Source organism: Chelon labrosus (genome assembly GCF_963514085.1).
Source record: "Chelon labrosus genome assembly, chromosome: 9".
In the NCBI taxonomy this organism is placed as follows: Eukaryota; Metazoa; Chordata; class Actinopteri; order Mugiliformes; family Mugilidae; genus Chelon; species Chelon labrosus.
The window spans coordinates 28,631,977-28,654,251 of NC_140359.1; the positions used below are offsets into that span (position 1 = coordinate 28,631,977).

The 22,275-nt window shown below is 41.0% G+C and overlaps 3 protein-coding genes across 3 annotated transcripts; all 3 read right to left on the reverse strand.

The window, feature by feature from the left end:
• Positions 1-1,251: 1,251 nt before the first annotated feature.
• Positions 1,252-2,667, reverse strand: LOC311492441 (nuclear factor 7, ovary-like; the record flags this gene model as incomplete). The annotated part of the gene is made up of 1 exon (XM_084550723.1): positions 1,252-2,667. The coding sequence occupies one exon, from the start codon at positions 2,665-2,667 to the stop codon at positions 1,252-1,254; it is 1,416 nt and encodes a 471-aa protein (XP_084406849.1).
• A 10,716-nt stretch (positions 2,668-13,383) lies between these two features.
• On the reverse strand, positions 13,384-20,003 carry LOC311492440 (zinc-binding protein A33-like; the record flags this gene model as incomplete). Its single annotated transcript, XM_084550722.1, has 2 exons — positions 13,384-14,454; positions 19,659-20,003. 2 exons carry the CDS (start codon positions 20,001-20,003, stop codon positions 13,384-13,386), a joined length of 1,416 nt encoding a protein of 471 aa, XP_084406848.1.
• LOC311492442 (sperm-associated microtubule inner protein 10-like) lies at positions 16,657-18,500 on the reverse strand (the record flags this gene model as incomplete). The annotated part of the gene is made up of 3 exons (XM_084550724.1): positions 18,404-18,500; positions 16,926-17,034; positions 16,657-16,845 (listed from the first exon to the last, which is right to left on the reverse strand). Exons 1-3 carry the CDS (start codon positions 18,436-18,438, stop codon positions 16,657-16,659), a joined length of 333 nt encoding a protein of 110 aa, XP_084406850.1. The 5' UTR covers positions 18,439-18,500.
• Positions 20,004-22,275: the final 2,272 nt, after the last annotated feature.

The following is a 22,275-nucleotide window of genomic DNA, read 5'->3' on the forward strand; positions in this document are numbered from 1 at the left end:
GAGGGCGGCACACTGACAGTGGAATAAACTGACACATGTGACCTGAATACATAAACAACAAGTGAATTGAACCAAATGTGACCAGTGACAGCTCTTTAACACAGAATGCATCTACAATAGAACAGGAAAGAGGAATGAAAAGAAATATTAGAGCAAAAGTGAAAAGTTTATTTCAAAATCGTTATTTCCTCCATATGACTGTTGTTTATCTAACTTGACAATGAAACGAGTCAACAAAGAGTGTGGCACATTGTTGTAAAGCTCTCTGTTAGTGGAAAACAACGTCACTGTTTGTTTTCTGTAGTACCACCATATACCCACTAGATGGAAGCAAAGGACCATGTATGAAACTGAGGCTCAGGGACGTGAGAAAAAGGATTGTGTGAACTGTTATTTCAACTGTCCCTCATATTTACAATCCTCTTCTTTTTAACCAACATATGCAAATTAGTAACAAACAAATACAGTTTGAACAAAACACACTTGGACAGTTGTATTTGTAGTTTTAAAGCCTAGTCTTTTAGAGACATTAGCACAAAAACACCACACACTCTGTTTTCTGACCTAATTACAGGAAGTTAATGACATGAGAAGAACTGACTGGACACACTGAGCATGTTTGTTAGAAGCCAAGAGAGCATCATTCAGATTACAGTATGATCAGAGGATTTACTGAACAACATGAGACTATATTCTGTTAGAATCCATTAAACATGAGCAGAATATCAAAAACATCAAGATACATCCTACACAAACTAAAAACAACTAAATCATTGATGGCAACCACACCACATCATTCATTTCAGACAGTTGGATTAACAGTTTCTGTGAGCCAAGAAAATAAATCAGTTCTGCTGTAGAATAAAATAAGAACAATCAATCAGACACAATGATTTTAGATTCACTGAACCACTGAAAATCTCATTAGAACATGTTAAAGGATAAAATAACTCATCAGGAGAGGAAAAAAATCTTTCAGACAAAAGTCATGTACTTGTTCTAATCAAATCTGAACAGACTCTGAATTCAAAAGTGACTGTTAATGTTTTAATTGAGAACAAATGTTGAGGTCTACATTTTTAATTTTCTACATTTGAAATAATTCATTTAAAATTACAACCTACCTTCAAGCAGAATGAAAAAGTCTTTCAGTGGAAACTATCACTGTTGTGTGATGATGACTTTACAGAGAAATGAACCTGGAATGATTGTCACAGAAAAACAAACATCTCTGAACATCACAGAGAAATCTCACTTTCTGATTTTGATATCAGAGGTTTTGGCAGCACCAGCTTTACCAATACTGAAATATGGGAAGAGTTTCTCAGTGAAAGTGTCTCTGTGAGTGTAGATGAGAGTCATGTCTTCAGAGTTGTAGAAGGACACCTCCCCCCTGTTATAGTCCAGCTGGACTCTGATCCTCTGGAGACTCTTCTCCACTGACACAGTTTTACCATTACAATTAGTGTATTTTCCACTGCGATGCGTTAAACACCAGAGTCCATGTTTTGGTGAAGCTAATAACTCTCCTTTCCTTTCGACTGACTCTTTAGCTAAACCAACATTCCAGTCAGGATGATCTCCCACCTCCACCTCCCAGCTGTGTTTCCCTGAGGTGAAGCCCTCAGAGCCCAGAACACTGGTATACTTAGAGAATCTCTCTGGATTGTCAGGAAGCTGCTGCTTTGTGTCTCCACGTCTCACACTGGTCAGATCATCAGACAGATAGAGCCAGGGGTTTGCAGTGTTTGGGTCCAGAATGACAGGACTGAAGTGGACCTTCTCCTCCATCTTCTCCCAGACTCTGAAGGACAGGTTGCCCAGGTGTTTGGCCACATCTATCGGTGCTCCTGAGACCAGCTGTGGATCTGACAGTGAGCACTGGGCTCTGGCTCTGGTCTGAGTGTCTTTATAACTGCTGAGGAATGGCACCTGGTGTTTCTGCAGCTCTTCTTCAACAGCAGAGATACTGTCTGACAGAGAGGAGATCTGCTCCTGAATCCTCTTCATCTCTCTGCTGACAGTCTTCTCCTTCTGCTCCTCTTCCTCCCTCAGAGCTGCCAGTCTGGACTCCTCTTCCTCTTTCAGGAACTGGTGGAGCTTGTTGAACTCTGCTCTGATCTGCCTCTCTGTGGACAGCAGCTGCTTCTTGGAGTGTTGAATCACCTCATTGTATGTTTCCTCCACTTGTTTGTATTTGTTCCTCTTGTCCTGCAGAGACTTTAAGTCAGATTTCAGCTGCTCCTTCAGGTCACTGACTGCTTGTTCTATAGGAACCACTTTGTGATTGTGGTGGAGAGAAAACTCACAGACAGGACACACAGCTCTCTGCTCATCCTCACAGAACAATTTAGGTTCTTCTTTGTGTTTACTACAAACCACCATTAATGACTTCTCTTTGCCCTTTTCTGTCTCAGATGATCCAGATTTCTGTCTTCCAGCAAAGGAGTCAGCCAGTTCCTTCAGTGTAAAGTTCACCTCAGGAAAATCTTTTGAGGATTTTCTTTTACAAATAGGACAGTTTTTGTCTTCAGCTTGTTCCCAGAATTTCTGCAGGCAGCTTGAACAGAAGTTGTGGTTGCAGCTCAGAGACACAGGATCTCTGAAAGTCTCTGAACACACATGGCAGCTCAGAAAACTTTCAAGAAGAGCAACTTTCTCAGCCATTTGTGACTGAAGTAGTTTCAATAACAGGACTCACCAATATACAGTCTCTTTACTTTTCCTCTAAAAATCCTCCAAATACATGTTTTCCAGCAGAGATCGTACACCCTGTAATGGCGTCTGAGCTCTGTCTCAATCTACTTTCAGTTTCTTTTACGTCACTCAGGTGAATTTATTACCTGTCAGTAAAGCTACAGTGTAATATTGTCTCCAGCAGATGGTGCTATGACGTCTTCCACAGGTGAATGATCTCATTTCCTGTTTCCTTGTTCAGTTGTGTGTCATTCACATCATCTGAATCTTTTTTTGATTCTCTTCTACAAAACATTCAGTTCCTTCAGTTCATAAAAATATTAAACATTATCAAGGTGAGGTTTGTGCTTTAGTCCTCCAGGGAGGAGTTCATACTTCCTGTTGTCTCAAAGCTCAAAGTAAACCACTTTGACCAGTGGTGGCTCATTAATAAGGGGTGCTAGGGTGCTGCCCTCATCAAACTTACAGGAAACAAGTATAGACACATTCATTCATTCATTCATTCATCTTCTGTAACTGCTTATTCCTGTTAAGGGTCTCGGGGTCTGCTGGAGCCTATCCCAGCTGAGTATAGACACAATAAACATAAATTACCTAATTAAAAATAATGTTGACATCTGTCCACTCAGACACTGAGTCTGGCTAATGGTTTTTCAGCATCTCCATTTGGTTTTATTTGTTTGTTTTATGTGTAAAAGTTTCAGGGGCGAGGGACGCTGGCCAAATGAGTGTGTATGTATGTTCTTCAGCTTTTGGCTTGCTTGTGTTTTTTATAACCTGGACCTTGAATTCAGCTGCACGAGTGCTGACGAGAACCAGAGGGCAGGAGCACATTACACCCGTTTTAAAATCGCTGCATTGGTTTCCTGTGTCTTTCAGGATTGATTTCAAGGGTCTTCCAGCACTGGCCTTTTAACCAAAAGTTAGATTGAAAACACACAGGGAGGCGGCTTTTACTTATTGTGGCCCCCGATTGTGGAACAGCCTGCCGGAGAACCTCAGGGCTGCAGAGACTGTTGACGTTTTCAAAAAGAGGCTCAAGACCCACCTTTTCAATCAGGCTTTTAACTGATTTCCTTTGTTCCTTTTGATTCAATTCAATTCAATTCAATTTTATTTATATAGCGTCAATAACAATACAAATCGTCTCAAGACGCTTTACAAAAACCCGGCCTGAAACCCCCAGAGCAAGCCTGAAGGCAACGGTGGCAGGAAAAACTCCCTTTTAACAGGAAGAAACCTCGAGCAGAACCCAGCTCATATGGAGGGACCCATCTGCCTAAGGCCAGCCGGGTACAGACAGAAGAAAGAGAGAAGAGAACAGCAAAGAGAGAGGAGAAGAGAACAGCAAGATAAACATACATCTGTCATAGATACACATATCTGACTAAAGTGTACATGTGGAATCTTATGATACAAACTGATGATGTTACATGACAGTTTGAAAATGTAAGAGGAATCATAGGCAGGTTGGAGAATTGTTCATTCAGGTAGGAGTGGAGAACTGCAGGATTCCATGAAGACTAGGCAGGCTGATGAGACCACGACAACAGATGTAGTATAGAGCTCCACAGGAAACGCACCACTCCAGGCCAGAGATACTCACAAGAAGAGGGGGGAAGGGGGGGGGGGGAAGGGGGGTGGGACACACACAGCAGTAAACATTCTACATAGTAATAGCACAGAATTGTATGACTAGGAGTATATAGGAAATTAGAGGGCAAGAGCTCTGTGCCAGAGAAAAGAAAGTGGAGGATGCGAGAGAGGAGAGAGAAGAAAGAAGGAGGACATGTGTTTGGTGCATGGTCCCCCAGCAGCCTAGGCCTATAGCAGCATAACTAAGGGATGGTTTAGTCCAGCCCTAACTATAAGCCTGATCAAAAAGGAAAGTCTTAAGCCTGACCTTAAAAATAGAGAGAGTGTCTGCCTCCCGAACCCAAACTGGGAGCTGGTTCCACAGGAGAGGAGCCTGATAGCTGAAAGCTCTACCTCCCATTCTACTTTTTGAAATTCTAGGAACCACAAGTAGGCCTGCACTTTCAGACCGAAGTGATCTGTTGGGATGATATGGTACAATGAGGTCTTTAAGATAGGATGGAGCTAGGCCTTTAAGGGCCTTGTATGTAAGGAGGAGGATTTTAAATTCTATTCTAGACTTTAAAGGGAGCCAGTGAAGAGAAGCTAAAACTGGAGTAATATGATCTCTCTTGCTAATTCCTGTCAATGCTCTTGCTGCAGCATTTTGAATCAACTGGAGGCTTTTTAAAGAGCTATTTGGAGCCAGACAGTAATGAATGACAGTAATCCAGTCTGGACGACACAAATGCATGAACTAGTTTTTCAGCATCACTCTGAGACAGGATGTTCCTAATTTTGACGATATTACGCAGGTGAAAGAAGGCAGTCCTGGTCACTTGCTTTATGTGACATTTAAAGGACATATCCTCATCAAATATAACCCCAAGGTTTTTTACAGTAGTACTGGAGGCCAAGGTAATGCCATCCAAAGACACCATGTGATTAGATAATGAATCTCTGAGATGCTTAGGACCGAATACAATAACTTCTGTTTTGTCTGAGTTTAAGAGTAGGAAATTACAGGTCATCCAAGCCTTTATGTCTTTAAGGCATGCTTGGAGTTTAACCAACTGATTAGTTTCATCTGGTTTCATAGATAAATATAGCTGGGTGTCGTCTGCATAGCAATGAAAGTTTATGCCATGTTTTCTAATAATCTTGCCTAATGGCAACATGTATAACGTGAAAAGTATTGGTCCTAGCACAGAACCCTGAGGAACTCCATAACTTACTTTTGTATAAGTAGAGGAATCATTATTGACATGAACAAACTGGAATCTGTCAGATAGATAGGATTCAAACCAGTCTAATGCAGTTCCTTTAATCTTGACCTCACTTTCAAGTCTCTGTAACAAAATATTATGATCAATAGTGTCAAATGCAGCACTAAGATCTAGCAGAACGAGTATAGAGACAAGTCCACTGTCTGAAGCCATGAGGAGATCATTGGTAACTGTAACCACAGCTGTTTCTGTACTATGATGAACTCTAAAACCTGACTGAAACTCTTCAAACAGACCATTCCTGTTTAAATGGTCACACAACTGATTAGCAACAACTTTTTCTAGAATTTTGGAAATAAAAGGAAGGTTGGAGATTGGTCTATAGTTGGCTAAAACATCTGGATCTAGAGTGGCTTTCTTGAGTAAGGGCTTAATTACAGCAATCTTAAAAGACTGAGGCACATATCCTGTTAATAAAGATAAATTTATCTGGTTCAATATGGAGATGTTAATTAATGGAAAAACTTCTTTGAGCAATTTAGTTGGGATTGGATCTAGAAGACAGGTTGATGGTTTAGATGCTGTAATTGTTGAAGAGAGCTCAAGAAGATCTACTGGGGAGAAGGATTCCAGATATTGATAAGGTCGTACAGAAGTTTCTAATGTCGCTGTACTTGCATCTTTAACAGCTGTTGGAAGGATGCCTTGAATGTTTTCTCTAATGCCAACAATTTTATTAGTAAAGAAGCTGATGAAGTCATTACTACTGAGGGCTAAAGGAATAGATGGCTCAACAGAGCTGTGGCTCTTTGTCAGCCTGGCTACAGTGCTGAAAAGAAATCTGGGGTTGTTCTTGTTTTCTTCTATTAATGATGAATAATATGCTGTTCTAATACTACTGAGAGCTTTTTTATAAGTTGTTAAACTATCTTTCCAGGCTATGCGAGCTTCTTCAGAATTAGTGGAATGCCAAATTCTTTCTAGCTTTCAGACTGCCTGTTTTAAACAGCGCAACTGTGAATTATACCATGGAGCTAGCCTCCTCCTATTTATGACCTTCTTTTTCAGAGGAGCAACTAAGTTTAAAGTTGAACTAAGCGATGCTGCAGTGCCATCGACAAAATAATCTATTAGTGCAGGGGTTAAATTGTGGTTGCTGTCGTCCACAACATTGGTACATGACACTGAGGTAAATAAAGAAGGAATTAATTCTTTATATCTAGTTACAGCATTGTCAGATAAACATCTACTGTAATGAAATGTCTTTTCAGTTCCTGTGTAATCCATTATTGCAAATTCAAAGGTTATGAGGAAATGATCAGACAAAAGAGGGTTATGAGTAAATACTGTTAAACCTTCAGTTTCTATGCCATATGTTAGGACAAGATCTAAGGTGTGATTAAAACTGTGAGTTGATCCGTTTACGTTCTGAGAAAAGCCAATTGAATCTAATAACGATGTAAATGAGGAGCTAAGGCTGTCACTGACAACATCAACATGGATGTTAAAGTCACCTACTATAATGACTTGATCTGTTCTAAGAACTAAATCACATAAAAACTCAGAGAATTCAGCTAAAAACTCAGAGTAAGGAGCAGGTGGGCGATACACCACAACAAAAAGAATTGTTTTTTGTATTTTCTGGTCTGGATGGGGAAGACTAAGAGTAAGACTTTCAAATGAATTAAAGCTCTCCTTAGGTCTAGGATTAATAGATAAATCAGAGTGGAAGATTGCTGCCACTCCTCCTCCTCTACCTGTGCTTCTAGGAATATGATAATTACTATGACTGGGTGGAGTAGACTCATTTAAACTAACATATTCATCATCCTGTAGCCATGTTTCAGTCAAACTAAATAGATCAATCTGATGATCAGTTAAACTAAAAGAGATTTAGATGAAAGAGATCTGACATTTAAAAGACCACATTTAATTTTCCTATTCTTCTGTTCTACCAATGAACTTGTACTGATTTGTATCAGGTTCCTATGAGAAACTCCTCTGTTGTTATTTTTTGGTTTAAATAATCTGGGAGCAGACAGAACATCTATAGAGTTGATAGAGTTTTGGATGTGAGACAGTCCTAGAGAAACGGCAGAGAAGTGTGTAAGACTACAACTCCGCCTCCTGGTCTGAACTCTGGGTTGTCATGGTTTCGGGGGGTTAATAAAATCGGCCATATTCCTAGAGATGAGAGCAGCACCCGCTAAAGTTGGGTGGATGCCATCTCGCCTAATCAGACCAGGCTTTCCCCAGAAAGTGTGCCAATTGTCAATGAAGGCCACGTTGTTTTCTGGACACCACCTAGATAACCAGCGATGGAATGACGACGTGCGACTAAACATGTCATCATTGGTCAGGTTGGGCAGAGGACCAGAGAAAACTACGGAGTCCGACATAGTTAGATCAGACTTTTAATCATATTTAATCTCTATTCTATACTATTTTAATTATATGTTTTAACTACATGTTTTAATTCTATGAGCTGAAAAGCATTTTATCTATATTGGTAATTTTTATCCTATTTTACAGTTTTAGTCCCTCAGTTTTTAGCTCCAGTGTCTCCTCATGGGGGTCTACCACACTGGGAGCTGCTGCTGGTCTACTGACGGGGGTGCTGTCCTGTGGGCGGCTCTGACCCTGGTGTGGGGCCTCCTGTCTGCCCGGGTCGGGGCTGTCTCTATGGCGGCGCTCCCTGTAGGTGTGCCTGGAGGCCCTCTCAGTGTGGTGGGCCCCCAAAGGTGGCTTTCTCCTTGCTCCAGGTCTCGGTGCCCGGACATGTCTCTCTCTAGTGTGTACTGTGTGTGTGTGTCTGTATGTCTCTGTGTCTCTCTGTCTTTTTATGGGGGTGGGAGGGTTGGCTTTTTGTCCTTGTAGTTTTTAGCCTCTGTGAAGCACTTTGTATTGCTTCTAAGTATGAAAAGTGCCATATAAATAAGATTTGATTTGATTTGATTTGGAGTCATTAGGACGATAATTAGATCAGCGTATATCCATACAGTCGGAGTGATCGGGGAACAAAACGCAGTCTCTAAATAACATTATCTGCTGCAAAACTCGTTCATTTCACCAATATTTTGTTATCGTACGCTAGTGCTATTCCCTGTTGAGTCAGGAGTTACCTATTATCATCATCCAGGGTCTGTAGATTGACCTACTAACCACTGACCTATATAATCATCTCTGAGCGCCGCACACGTCTGTGGCGGTCGGTTTGTTTACCTGTAATTTATATGAATAGTAATTAATCTACAGACCCTGGATGATGATGATAACAGGTAACTCTGTTAACCACAAGCTGTGAGTGCATGAACGTTAACTTTAAAAAGTCAAATAATGCAAGTTGAGATTGTACTGCAAGATATTTACTGATATGTTCAGTAGCAACATGTTTACAAGTTGCCAAAAACGACAATTTTCAACATTTCCTCCTCATTTTAAGAGAAAAAAAATAATCACATTGACTGTTAAACATTAATAGTTTCAGAGAAATTAAATTTCTAGGAGTCAGTGTTGTTGGTAGAAACTGACAGTGGAATAAACTGACACTAAATAACTCCCATGTGACCTGAATACATAAACAACAAGTGAATTGAACCAAATGTGACCAGTGACAGCTCTTTAACACAGAATGCATCTACAATAGAACAGGAAAGAGGAATGAAAACGAATATTACAGCAAAAGTGAAAAGTTTATTTCAAAATAGAACTTTATTGTCCAAAATCAAATCAGATCAGTGAATCTATTTCTATATATTTCATATTTACAGAATCACAGTGATTCTCGTCTCTGTAACAGTCTATGAACTAGAAAGAAAATGAACCACAATTATCACCTTGATGTTTTCACACACAGTTACATTAACACACATAGAATTAAATTGAATCTTTTTCATTTCTCGCCCTCTTGTGGTCAAATTGGGAACAACATTTCTATTTTTAAATTGGATGAAAACGTAAAAGATCTTATTTACTCTAAGTCATGAACATTAACGAGATGCATTTGTTTATTTAAACCACTTTCATTTTTATCTGAACGTGACAATAAATAAGACTCAAGTGCTGAGAATCTTTTAACATGGTCTTATTCCAGGTTTGCAGGTAGATTTTAATATTTTTCACTGCTCTCTCTGAGATGAGCTCAAAGATGTGGGCTCTACAGAATCTTGCAGGAACTCACAACCAAACAGTGCAGGGAACAATTAAATAAACCAAGATAACAGAACAAAAACATGATGCTCACATTGATCATGGACTTTCTCACGTTCACGTAAAGGTAGAAATGAAATGAGTAAAGTCCAGGTTATGAGATGCTTCAGGTTACCAGCTGTTAGAGATATCAGCTTACTACCAAGTACATATGTACTGTAGTCACTGCATTTTCTGAGACAAAGGTGATAATTAAAATATTTCTTCTCGATTAGATAGTAGAAAACACCCTGATAGCAATGATATCATGTACAGAGATGACACTGAACTCATTCAGCAACCCCTTGACTGGAACTGGACCAAGAGTTGATAGAAATACCACAAAGCAACAGAATACTACATGGCATCTCGACCCCTCTCTGTTGTTATGTACCGAATTAAAAAAAAAAAAATGTTGCTGGGCAAATAGACCTTTTTTTCGATATTAATGACTGCCCAGACATATCTGGTCACACCTTGTTGGAATCACATAAAGCCTACATTAGAGGTCAGATAATTTCATACACGGCACATCCCACATCAGAACTACACAAAGAGCGCACCTTATTACAAATTAAATTTAATAATCTTTCTACTTACTTACACTCAATGCTGAAAAGGCTTTCGATAGGGCAGAGTGGGAGTATTTACATGAGGTCATGAAGTAGTTCAGATTTGGGGAAACATTCAGAAACTGGATCAGAATATTATATAGTAGGCCTATGTCGGCTGTAAAAACATCAGGCTCAACATCAGCATATTTCCCACCATATAAAGGCTCGTGTCAGGGCTGCTGTTTGTCTCCATTTCTGTTTGACTTAGCCACAGAGCCTCTTGCCATTGCAATCAGGGATGATGGGAGGATCAAGGCCATCACTAGAGGAAACACAATTCATAAGACGGTTCTGTACGCAGATGACTTGCTCCTCTTTGTCGCCGACCCAAGCCAATCTATACCTCACCTCCTGCAGTTACTACAGGAATCTGGGAGTTTCTCTGGCTATAAATTAAACTTATCAAAAAGTTTACTTTTCCCCATAAATGACATAAGCAAATCACTAGACTATGACGTGTTTCCCTTCAAAATTGAACATCAGTCCTTTAAGTGCCTAGGTGTACATGTAACCAGTTCATCTAAGTCACTTAAAAAGACCAACTTTGATCATTTACTAGAACAAACTAAAAAAAGATTTAGAGAGGTGGTCGTGCCTCCCCGTCTTGCTGGCGGGCCACATTAACGCCCTCAAGATGTCAGTATTGCCTAGATTCCTGTATATGTTAGTAACAATCCCTATCTGGCTCCCAAAACATTTCTTTATTAAACTGGATAAATTTATCTCATCATTTATATGGAGCCATGCTACGCCTCGTATAAAGAAGATTTATCTGGAAAGATCTAAGTCTGAAGGAGGATTGGGTCTCCCAAACTTCCTCCATTGTTATTGGCCATCAAATATTTCCAGATTGGCACATTGGGTGACGTCGTTTTCTGACAAAAACGGGCCTACCTGGGTGATGATGGAGCTCTCATCACATCCATCGATATCCCCTATCTCTCTGCTAACAGCTCCATTGGCAGCCCAGACAAATAGTGAGACTTTTTCTAATCCCGTTGTGTCCAGTTCCGTTAGAATCTGGTTACAATCTCACAAACATTTTAACCTTGATCAGATGAACAGCCTTTCTCCTCTTTCATTCAACCATCTCTTCACACCCTCACAGACGGATCAGAATTTCACTGGTTGGCATCGGCACAGGCTGATTTTCTTTGATGATTTGTTTGATGAGAGCTCTTTCCTGTCCTTTGAAGCCCTAAAAGACCATAATATCCCAAGATCTCATTTCTTCAGACATCTCCATGCACACAGTTTCACCTCCAAACATTTCCCTACTTACCCCAAGCCGCCAAACAAAGATTCTGTGTATGATTTGTTCAATCTGAATCCATGGAACGAGGGTCTGATCTCCAAGGCATATAACATAATACATAATATGGACTCTCCATCACACACTAAAACGTGAAGCTTGGGAACGGGATCTGTAAATGGTGATACTGGAGGATGTCTGGGCTGAATGTATTTCCAACATTCACACTTCCTCTATATGTATAAGACACAGACTGAGACAATTCAAAGTATTCCATAGGTTACATTACTCCAATGATAGGCTAGCTAAAATATACTCATCCGTTCTCCCTACTTGTCCTAGGTGTGGCAACCAAGTATCACTGGGCCACATGTTCTGGTCTTGTCCCTCCCTAGTTGATTTCTGGTCCTCTGTTTTTGACTGTCTATCAGTTCAATGCAACACATCCCTCAAACCCAAACCACTCACTGCTATATTTGGAGTCACACCCTCAGAAATATGTACCACTAATGCACAAAAGAGAGCAATAGCATTCTGCAGTCTGATAGGGTGCAGGGTGATTTTAATGAACTGGAAATCTAACAAATGCCGCCCTTTAGGAGATGGATTCAGGAGGTTCTATCTCTACTTCAGCTAGAAAAAATAAGACATACTCTGAAGGACTCTTGTGATACATACGTACATTACAGTGTGGTCTCCCTTTATTGAGTATGTAAAGAAGTTCAATCTCTAATTAATCATGTCAATTAAGCACTTTTCTGTTGTTTCATTTATGCATTTTGTTTTTTTTTCGTTTTTGTACTCTTGGTCCAAAGGGAGGGATAATGACTTAAGTAAAGTTGTTAACAAAACAAAACAAAACAATGTTGGATAGTTTTCTGTAGTACCAGCATATACCCACTAGATGGAAGCAAAGGACCATGTATGAAACTGAGGCTCAGGGACGTGAGAAAAAGGATTGTGTGAACTGTTATTTCAACTGTCCCTCATATTTACAATCCTCTTCTTTTTAACCAACATATGCAAATTAGTAACAAACAAATACAGTTTGAACAAAACACACTTGGACAGTTGTATTTGTAGTTTTAAAGCCTAGTCTTTTAGAGACATTAGCACAAAAACACCACACACTCTGTTTTATGACCTAATTACAGGAAGTTAATGACATGAGAAGAACTGACTGGACACACTGAGCATGTTTGTTAGAAGCCAAGAGAGCATCATTCAGATTACAGTATGATCAGAGGATTTACTGAACAACATGAGACTATATTCTGTTAGAATCCATTAAACATGAGCAGAATATCAAAAACATCAAGTTACATCCTACACAAACTAAAAACAACTAAATCATTGATGGCAACCACACCACATCATTCATTTCAGACAGTTGGATTAACAGTTTCTGTGAGCCAAGAAAATAAATCAGTTCTGCTGTAGAATAAAATAAGAACAATCAATCAGACACAATGATTTTAGATTCACTGAACCACTGAAAATCTCATTAGAACATGTTAAAGGATAAAATAACTCATCAGGAGAGGAAACAAATCTTTCAGACAAAAGTCATGTACTTGTTCTAATCAAATCTGAACAGACTCTGAATTCAAAAGTGACTGTTAATGTTTTAATTGAGAACAAATGTTGAGGTCTACATTTTTAATTTTCTACATTTGAAATAATTCATTTAAAATTACAACCTACTTTCAAGCAGAATGAAAAAGTCTTTCAGTGGAAACTATCACTGTTGTGTGATGATGACTTTACAGAGAAATGAACCTGGAATGATTGTCACAGAAAAACAAACATCTCTGAACATCACGGAGAAATCTCACTTTCTGATTTTGATATCAGAGGTTTTGGCAGAACCAGCTAAACCAATACTGAAATATGGGAAGAGTTTCTCAGTGAAAGTGTCTCTGTAAGTGTAGATGTGAGACATGTCTTCAGAGTTGTAGAAGGACACCTCCCCCCTGTCATAGTCCAGCTGGACTCTGATCCTCTGGAGACTCTTCTCCACTGTCACAGTCTGACTAACACCATTAGTGTATTTACCATCACCATGCCATAAACACCAGATTCCATATTCTGGTGAAGCTAATAATTCTCCCTTCCTGTCAACTGACTCTTTCGCTAAACCAAGATTCCAGAGATTATGATCTCCCACCTCCACCTCCCAGCTGTGTTTCCCTGAGCTCAAGCCCTCAGAGCCCAGAACAAAGGCATACTTAGTGTTTCTCTCTGGATTGTCAGGAAGCTGCTGCTTTGTGTCTCCATTCTTCACACTGGTCAGATCATCAGACAGATAGAGTCGGGGGCTTGCAGTGTTTGGGTCCAGAATGACAGGACTGAAGTGGACCTTCTCCTCCATCTTCTCCCAGACTCTGAAGGACAGGTTGCCCAGGTGTTTGGCCACATCTATCAGTGCTCCTGAGACCAGCTGTGGATCTGACAGTGAGCACTGGGCTCTGGCTCTGGTCTGAGTGTCTTTATAACTGCTGAGGAATGGCACCTGGTGTTTCTGCAGCTCTTCTTCAACAGCAGAGATACTGTCTGACAGAGAGGAGATCTGCTCCTGAATCCTCTTCATCTCTCTGCTGACAGTCTTCCCCTTCTGCTCCTCTTCCTCCCTCAGAGCTGCCAGTCTGGACTCCTCTTCCTCTTTCAGGAACTGGTGGAGCTTGTTGAACTCTGCTCTGATCTGCCTCTCTGTGGACAGCAGCTGCTTCTTGGAGTGTTGAATCACCTCATTGTATGTTTCCTCCACTTGTTTGTATTTGTTCCTCTTGTCCTGCAGAGACTTTAAGTCAGATTTCAGCTGCTCCTTCAGGTCACTGACTGCTTGTTCTATAGGAACCACTTTGTGATTGTGGTGGAGAGAAAACTCACAGACAGGACACACAGCTCTCTGCTCATCCTCACAGAACAATTTAGGTTCTTCTTTGTGTTTACTACAAACCACCATTAATGACTTCTCTTTGCCCTTTTCTGTCTCAGATGATCCAGATTTCTGTCTTCCAGCAAAGGAGTCAGCCAGTTCCTTCAGTGTAAAGTTCACAATCAAATGATCTTTTGAGGATTTTCTTTTACAAATAGGACAGTTTTTGTTTTTAGCTTGTTCCCAGAATTTCTTCAGGCAGCTTGAACAGAAGTTGTGGTTGCAGCTCAGAGACACAGGATCTCTGAAAGTCTCTGAACACACATGGCAGCTCAGAAAACTTTCAAGATCAGCTCTCTCAGCCATTTGTGACTGAAGTAGTTTCAATAGCAGGACTCACCAATATACAGTCTCTTCACTTTTCCTCTTAAAATCCTCCAAATACGTGTTTTCCAGCAGAGATCGTACACCCTGTAATGGCGTCTGAGCTCGGTCTCAGTCTACTTTCACTTTCTTTTACGTCACTCGAATTTATTACCTGTCAGGAAAGGTGAAGGGTGAATTTATCTCCATCAGGTGAACATTCTACTTTTCTTTTAGTGTAAATCAATTTCCTTGTTCCTCACGTGTTGCTCATTTCTTAATATTTAATCTCTTTTTGATTTTCTTCTATGTAACAAAACATTCAGGTCCTTCAGCTCATAAAAATACTAAACATCATAAAGGTGAGGTTTGTGCTTTAGTCCTCCAGGGAGGAGTTCATATTTCCAGTTGTCTCAAAGCTCACAGTAAACCAGTTTGACTACATTTGTTCTTCATGAGCTGTTACAGGAAACATTTTCTGCCAACACGTCAGAATGAATTAAAGCAACAATACGTTCTCTCCAGAAAATGGACCAAGCAGACTTTTTATCTGAGGATAAACTTTTAGTTCTCTTGTAGCCTATATGTCAACTCCTGAAGTTCAACTTTAAATAAGGGGTCTGCTTGGTTCCTTCACAGTGAGAGGATAAAGGCCTGAGTAGGGAAAGAGTCTGCTCATATTATGGCCCACAGGGAAGTGTCCTTTAAACCTTTTCTAAAGAATCTTCTCAGTGGATAAAGGATTTCCTAAACCCCTCTGCTTCCCCGTCTTTATCCCTGTTTGCTAGTTATAAGCCCCCACCACATTCTCTAAACCCCATCAGTCAACCAGATGACCTCCAACCTGCTGGTTCCCAGCCTCTTAGTCTCTTTCCATCTCCAGTCCTTGTGTCAGTTAGCTCCCAGCCTTTCCTAGTGTCAGATAATGCTATAGCTATCAACTCTATGAACCAGTTGCACGTCCCAGTTCCTGAGTTGTCCAACCACCTGACTACTAGCTCCATGTCTACTCCAGCCCCCTATGAGGCAGCCACCCTCTCACCTGCACCACAGGTGGTTTGAATGGGCCTGCTTGGTGTCCAGCCTGCTAGCTATGAGCCTCCTCACCATCCTGTTCCAGTTCCTGAGTCAGATAGCAATCATCCTGATAGCCCTCAACCTGACTTATTTAACTCTCTGCATGATTCCACCTCATCCAAATCCCAGGAGTCACCTTTCAGGTGAGCTAGACCTTCAGGATGTCTCCCTCTAGGAAGCCAGGATACCGACTTCCTCTGGGCTCCACATCTACCGGTGTCCTGGTGTTAGCCTTAGAGCCAGCTAGCTTCCAGACTGCTAGCCTCCAGCCTCTCTTCAGTCAGCTAGCTCAGTATCGTTGAGGAAGTTTCTTTCTTAGAGTGAACTCACAACATCAAGTGTCTTTCAGAGATGTTTATTGCAATAATCCTCACATGTGCATGAAGGTGTCAAGCCTCCCAGAGATAGAAAGAACCTGAAAAAGAGTTGCATTCATCACTCAGTCAAGAGGACTGATGGAAACTGGTTCTCTGATTCTTCCTGGTTCCACATTTACAGAACAGAACCAGAACATTTCTTTGTCTTTAAATTGATGGAAAATTCACATAAAAACTATTATTGATGAGATTTGTCTTGCAGCTGAAACAACGTTAAACACGTGTTTGTGAAGTGTTTGTGGTGAAGGACTGATCTGTCCTCAGGTTTGGTAAAGCCGTCTGGTCGTCACCACAGAGCTGTTGTACCTGCAAGAAAACAGCAGCAAATGTTTCACTGGATTTTCAGAAAATCATCGGAAATACCTTCATTTAGGTTTCTGAACGCAGCATCTGAGCTGAATGAGCTGCTTCACCTGGAGAAGTGGGAGGAGCGATGAGCTGTCAGTCCTGTCTGGCTGAGAGGAGCCGAGGAGGAGGAGGAGGAGGAGGAGGAGGAGGAGCTCTGGGTGGAGCGCTGGCTGTGGCAGAGACGCTCCCGACCACAAAAAGACAAAGACTCCTCCAGAGGAACCACAGGGATCCCCGCCAGAGCTGCGTTCTGAACCACACATTCACACACAGTCAGTCTGACTGCACAGTCTGCAGGGAGGTGCGTTTGTTTCCTCCACTGGCGCCTACCTTTATCAGCAGCCTCTGGTTCTTCATGTCCTGTTTCCATGGCATCACGTACAGTTTGGGGATCATGGGATGTCGGCCTGAGAACGTTGGGATGTGGAAGCGGGAACGTCTGGGAGGGAACATGACAGTTAGTGTGGATTTCAGATATTATGAAGTAGTCCAACAACAGTCTGATTATTCTTATTTCATGGCGGGTTTTGTCTCTTTTTGAGGATTTTAATTCCTCTTTATCCATCCGTGAGTCCAGAGGAATGTTGTGTTTAATAAAACAATAGTTTTTATTTCATCTGCTCTGACTAAACTTAACATTTTATAAAAACTCAGCAGTAATTCATCAGTTAATAATGTGTGGTTCACCTTGTACTGATGCAGATTTATTTGGCTTCTGTGGTCACGTGACGACCTGACCATTCTGCTGCAGCCATCATTTATGTTTCTGTTGCCCAGTAGAGAAAGAAGTCCTGTAAACTTCTTTTAGTTCCAGGATTATTTGCAGTTCCACTAAACAAAGTGTGGTTAAATCAGAGGCTGCAGAATTCCAGCTGGAGAGGAACCTTGATTTCTTCTCCAGACTGCTGCTGTTTGTGTTACGCTTTGCACGTTTGCTCTTATTATCTGCCACTGTTAATGACAGCATGTTTAAAAAGACTTTGAGATCTACTCTTAAAGCAGAACCTCAGTCGTAGGAACGTGTCAAATGTTTGTGCTTTAATTAAGTCCTGGATTCAAAAGAGAAACACATCAATGTGAGAGTTTAAAGGTTTAATGAGGAGAATTCATGGTTGAAATGATCAAACACTCCTGCAGTGAAGTGCTCTACAGTTAACATGAATTCATGGGTTTAACTGCTCCTGTGTTGCAGCAGGATTTAGAGGATTGTGATGTGACGTTCACTGTGGCTCTATATCCTAATAATCTGGTTTCTCCACAGGCTGGGATCACCTGGAATCAAATGAGAGTTTGGATTCTCCTTGACAGAGAAGATGGCGAGCCAGCATCCATCAGACGCCACTGGACCAGATGGTCCCGCCCTTAACTCTCCATGGGTCCAGTTCTCCAGTGTGGTAGGACTGCTAAAGCCTCACTTCCTCCTCCTTGACTTTTTGTCAGACCTAAAAGCAGACTGAACTAAAAGTGACTGAATTTAGCTGAAGCAAAAAACCTTGAAGGGAAACTTGAGCGTTGTCACATTTTCTAGACATTTGGTCCCAACACACAAACTAAACTGGAATCATCTCTGAGCTTCATGTTTGACGTGTGAAGCTCAGCTGAAACGTCTTTATTGCTGCACTGAAGACTAATCCGTCCACTGACGTCAATTCATTGGAAGTAGAAAGGACCCTGTGTCTCCAGCTGCTCACTGTGTCTCTTCAAACACCTCCCACTCACTTAGATACTGGTTCAATACACTGAAGTCCTCTGAAGGAATCTGTAATGTGTCAGCTGTTTCCAGTGGAATAATCAGTAACTCTACTCACTCATGTCGCTCAGAGCTCCCTGCAGCGTCGGCCATGTTTGTTGACTGTCAGAGTCGCCGTAGAAACCCCCCCAGTGCATCATGGGGCTTGGGTAGGATTACAAGGACAGACCCTGGGAGTGAAGCTCTCAGCTGTTGGTCACAACTGGAGTCTCAGTTAGATTCTACGAGACACAACTGAAGATTTACAATAAATGCTCAGGTAGCAGCAGGCCAGTGACTTTCTCAGCATGTTACTGCATCTTATGACACAAAATGAACTCTTAGCTTGAGGAATATGTGGAATTGACAAAGTACGGAGGCAGCTTTTAGCAAAGAAAACAGGTGAGGTGTCAAAAACTACAGTTCCTCTAATGTCCACCAGAGGCTGACTCCAGCAGTGAGTCAATCCCCATAGACCTCCATGTTAAAAACAGCAGAAATAAACACGTTTACAGCCTGGTACTAAAACAGTTTTGGTCTCTACAGCTAATTTATCTTTGACCATATTTGAATCAGCTGGGAGTTAGGTGGAGTCAGACAAGATGGAGACGACCAGAGACGCCACACTGAGCCTCAAAACTTCAGGAAACTTATATTTCGCCCCCTGGCGGCTGGTTGCAGTACAGGACAGTTTCTGTAACATTAACCTGAAGCTGTGAGTGCATAAACGTTAACTTTAAAGAGTCAATTAATTCAAGTTAAGATTGTTCTGCAAGATATTTACTGATATGTTCAGTAGCAACATATTTACAAGTTGCCAAAAACGTCAATTTTCAACATTTCCTCCTCGTGTTAAGAGAGAAAAATAATCATATTGACTGTTAAACATTAATAGTTTCATAGAAATTAAATTTCTAGGAGTCAGTGTTGTTGGTAGAAACTGGCAGTGGAATAAACTGACACTAAATAACTCCCATGTGACCTGAATACATAACCAACAAGTGAATTGAACCAAATCTGATCAGTGACAGCTCTTTAACACAGAATGCATCTACAATAGAACAGGAAAGAGGAATGAAAACAAAGATTACGGCAAAAGTGAAAAGTTTATTTCAAAATAGAACTTTATTGTCCAAAATCAAATCAGATCAGTGAATCTATTTCTATATATTTCATATTCACACACAGTTACATTAACACACATATAATTAAATTAAATTAAACAATGGAAATGTTTGGCATGTGAAAATTAACAGAGTGAATTTCAAAATCTTTTTCATTTGTCGCCCTCTTGTGGTCAAATAGTGAACGACAGAGTCACAGACAGGACACACAGCTCTCTGCTCATCCTCACAGAACCAATTAGGTTCTTCTTTGTGTTTACTACAAACCACCATTAATGACTTCTCTTTGCCCTTTTCTGTCTCAGATGATCCGGATTTCTGTCTTCCAGCAAAGGAGTCAGCCAGTTCCTTCAGTCCATAGTTCACAAAAGGATAATCTTTTGAGGATCTTCTTTTACAAGTAGGACAGTTTTTGTTTTTAGCTTGTTCCCAGAATTTCTGCAGGCAGCTTGAACAGAAGTTGTGGTTGCAGCTCAGAGACACAGGATCTCTGAAAGTCTCTGAACACGCATGGCAACTCAGAAAACTTTCAAGAAGAGCAACTTTCTCAGCCATTTTCAAATAGTTCTTAAAGAAGACACTGACCAAAGTTAATTATCTTCAGCGTGTCTCTGATTTTCTCTCAGCCCTCCAAGTAAGTGTTGTTCAGTTCTAGATCTCACATCCTGTAACTCGTCCTGGCTTCAGCGATGTCAGGATTGTGAATGGTCTTCAAAGTGTGCTCTCAATTTTGTCTGCGTCGTTTATCGGTGTTGGGCCTGGTACTAAGGCACTCAGTATTGGGGTTTGGCTATCATGAATAATTAATAATTATCAAAAATAATTATTTATTATTTAATAATTGGATCTGAATTACTAGATCACCTCGGGGCACCACCCTTCTAGGAAGGGAAAAGATAGCCAATTAATCAAAACAGTCTCATAAATTATACTAAATTGTCAATTTGGAGTTCGGATTAATAATTAACTTAATAACTATAACCAAAATTACCATGTTAACAACTAGTTACAGTTGAAGGAATTTGGAGTTCTTGACAGTGTAGAGGTTGGCAACATTCACTCTTGTGCAATATTAAACAGACAGGTATGTTTAAAAGACATTTATTAACAACAATAAAATTAAACATACAAGCTAACTACAGTGTACTCAATACAGGTGTGTGTGTGTGTGTGTGTGTGTGTGTGTGTGTGTGAGCCAAAATGGCCGCTGGTTGTGGGTGTGCCAAGATGGCCGCCGGTTGTGGGCGTGTCAAGATGGCCGCCGGTTGTGGGCGTGTCAAGATGGCCGCTGGGCCTTGAGGTCTTGAACACAAAGGAAACAATGGCTGCTGAGTGGGGGCACTCAGACCATGTGCTGGCCAGTAGATATGTGGAATGTGATAAGGGTTTTATGAGGTGCCAGGTTAGAGGAAGAGTGGTTAGTTAAGCATGCAAGACCCTGAGTCTATGTGTTGCATAATCTAAACTAACATCAAACCACTATACTATAAACAACTCAATAAACACAAATATCACATTCAATCAAAGTTTAAGTTCTATGCTTTGCTTAGCTTAACTAGGCCCAGGTCATACTACCAGTTGGTGGAAAGTCAATTTCTGGTGTGTTGCTCCTGTGGCTGGCGGTTCCTGATGGAAAGCCAAACCGGGAAAAGTTGAAGTCCTTGCTGTGTTTTCCTGATGGCAAACGTTGGAGGGAAACTGGCCGCTCCTTGAAGTCCTTTGAAGTGGCTTGTTAGCAGCTTGGTGCTAACTAGCCGTGTGGCTCCTGTTGTTTGGGAGTTTAGCCTGCAAACCTTCTGTTTGTTGGCTAAAAGACCTGGTGTAGATTCCTCAGCAGGATCTCGCTTCGCTGCTGTAAGGAGAACAGGCCTGGCACCCAGCTGCAGCCGGGCAGCTCGGGGTCTCCACGTGGAGGTGTGGAGTTGAAGAGGTGGAAGAGTAGAGAATAAGAGAGAGAACACTGGCAAAACAGCGCATTTTATATGACCTGATGACCTCAGAGGTCACATGCCACTGTCAGCCAGTGAACTGCTTGGTCAGTTTCACACCTGGAGGATTGTGGGAGTTCTGGTGCTTCCCTTTGTTTCCAAGACATGTGGTTAACTTGGTTATGCATGGTGAGCTTCCATAGCTCACCCCCAGGTTCAGATCCCAACATTCCCCCCTTTGGTCTCACGACCTCACTCGATGTGTGGTCATGAGAGCACAAGTGTCCGTGTATAATCCAAGTTGGAAAAGTTCATTCATGGTAGTGACATCTGGGCAGTCTGTTAACCAACTGGGCTGTGGTAAACGCTAACTATCTTAGCTAAGCAAAACAAAATCATCAGGTGAAAAACTGAAATACACATAAGCACATTGACATTTACTAACCGTGTTAGTGAGAAAGAGAAGAATGTCAGTGATGTAAATTGTTAGGGTAAGATGCAGAAAGAGAGTGGCACCTACAATGATAAAACCACTTCCAAACGTCCAAGAGTTTTGTGGTTCACTCATTGGATCCTATTAGAATAATTATTATTCAATGCAGTACTCGGTCTGATCTTAACAGAAATAACAAATTTGTCCTTCATGCAGATGTTGCTGCGGAAGGATGTCATCACATTTAAAAATCTTGGTTGTCAATGGCTGTATCATTGTTCGAATGTGTCCTAAAATTTGTGTTGAATAAGGACATGTATAAATTGCAAAATACTACTGAGGAGTTGGTACAGGTGTATTTGCAAAGTTAGACAGTGGGTCCAATCAGAATTTAGGCTTTTCTCAACTAATAGTGGCAGGTGTGACTATTAGTGAGTTGAAAACTATGGAGTTTGCTGCTGTTGCT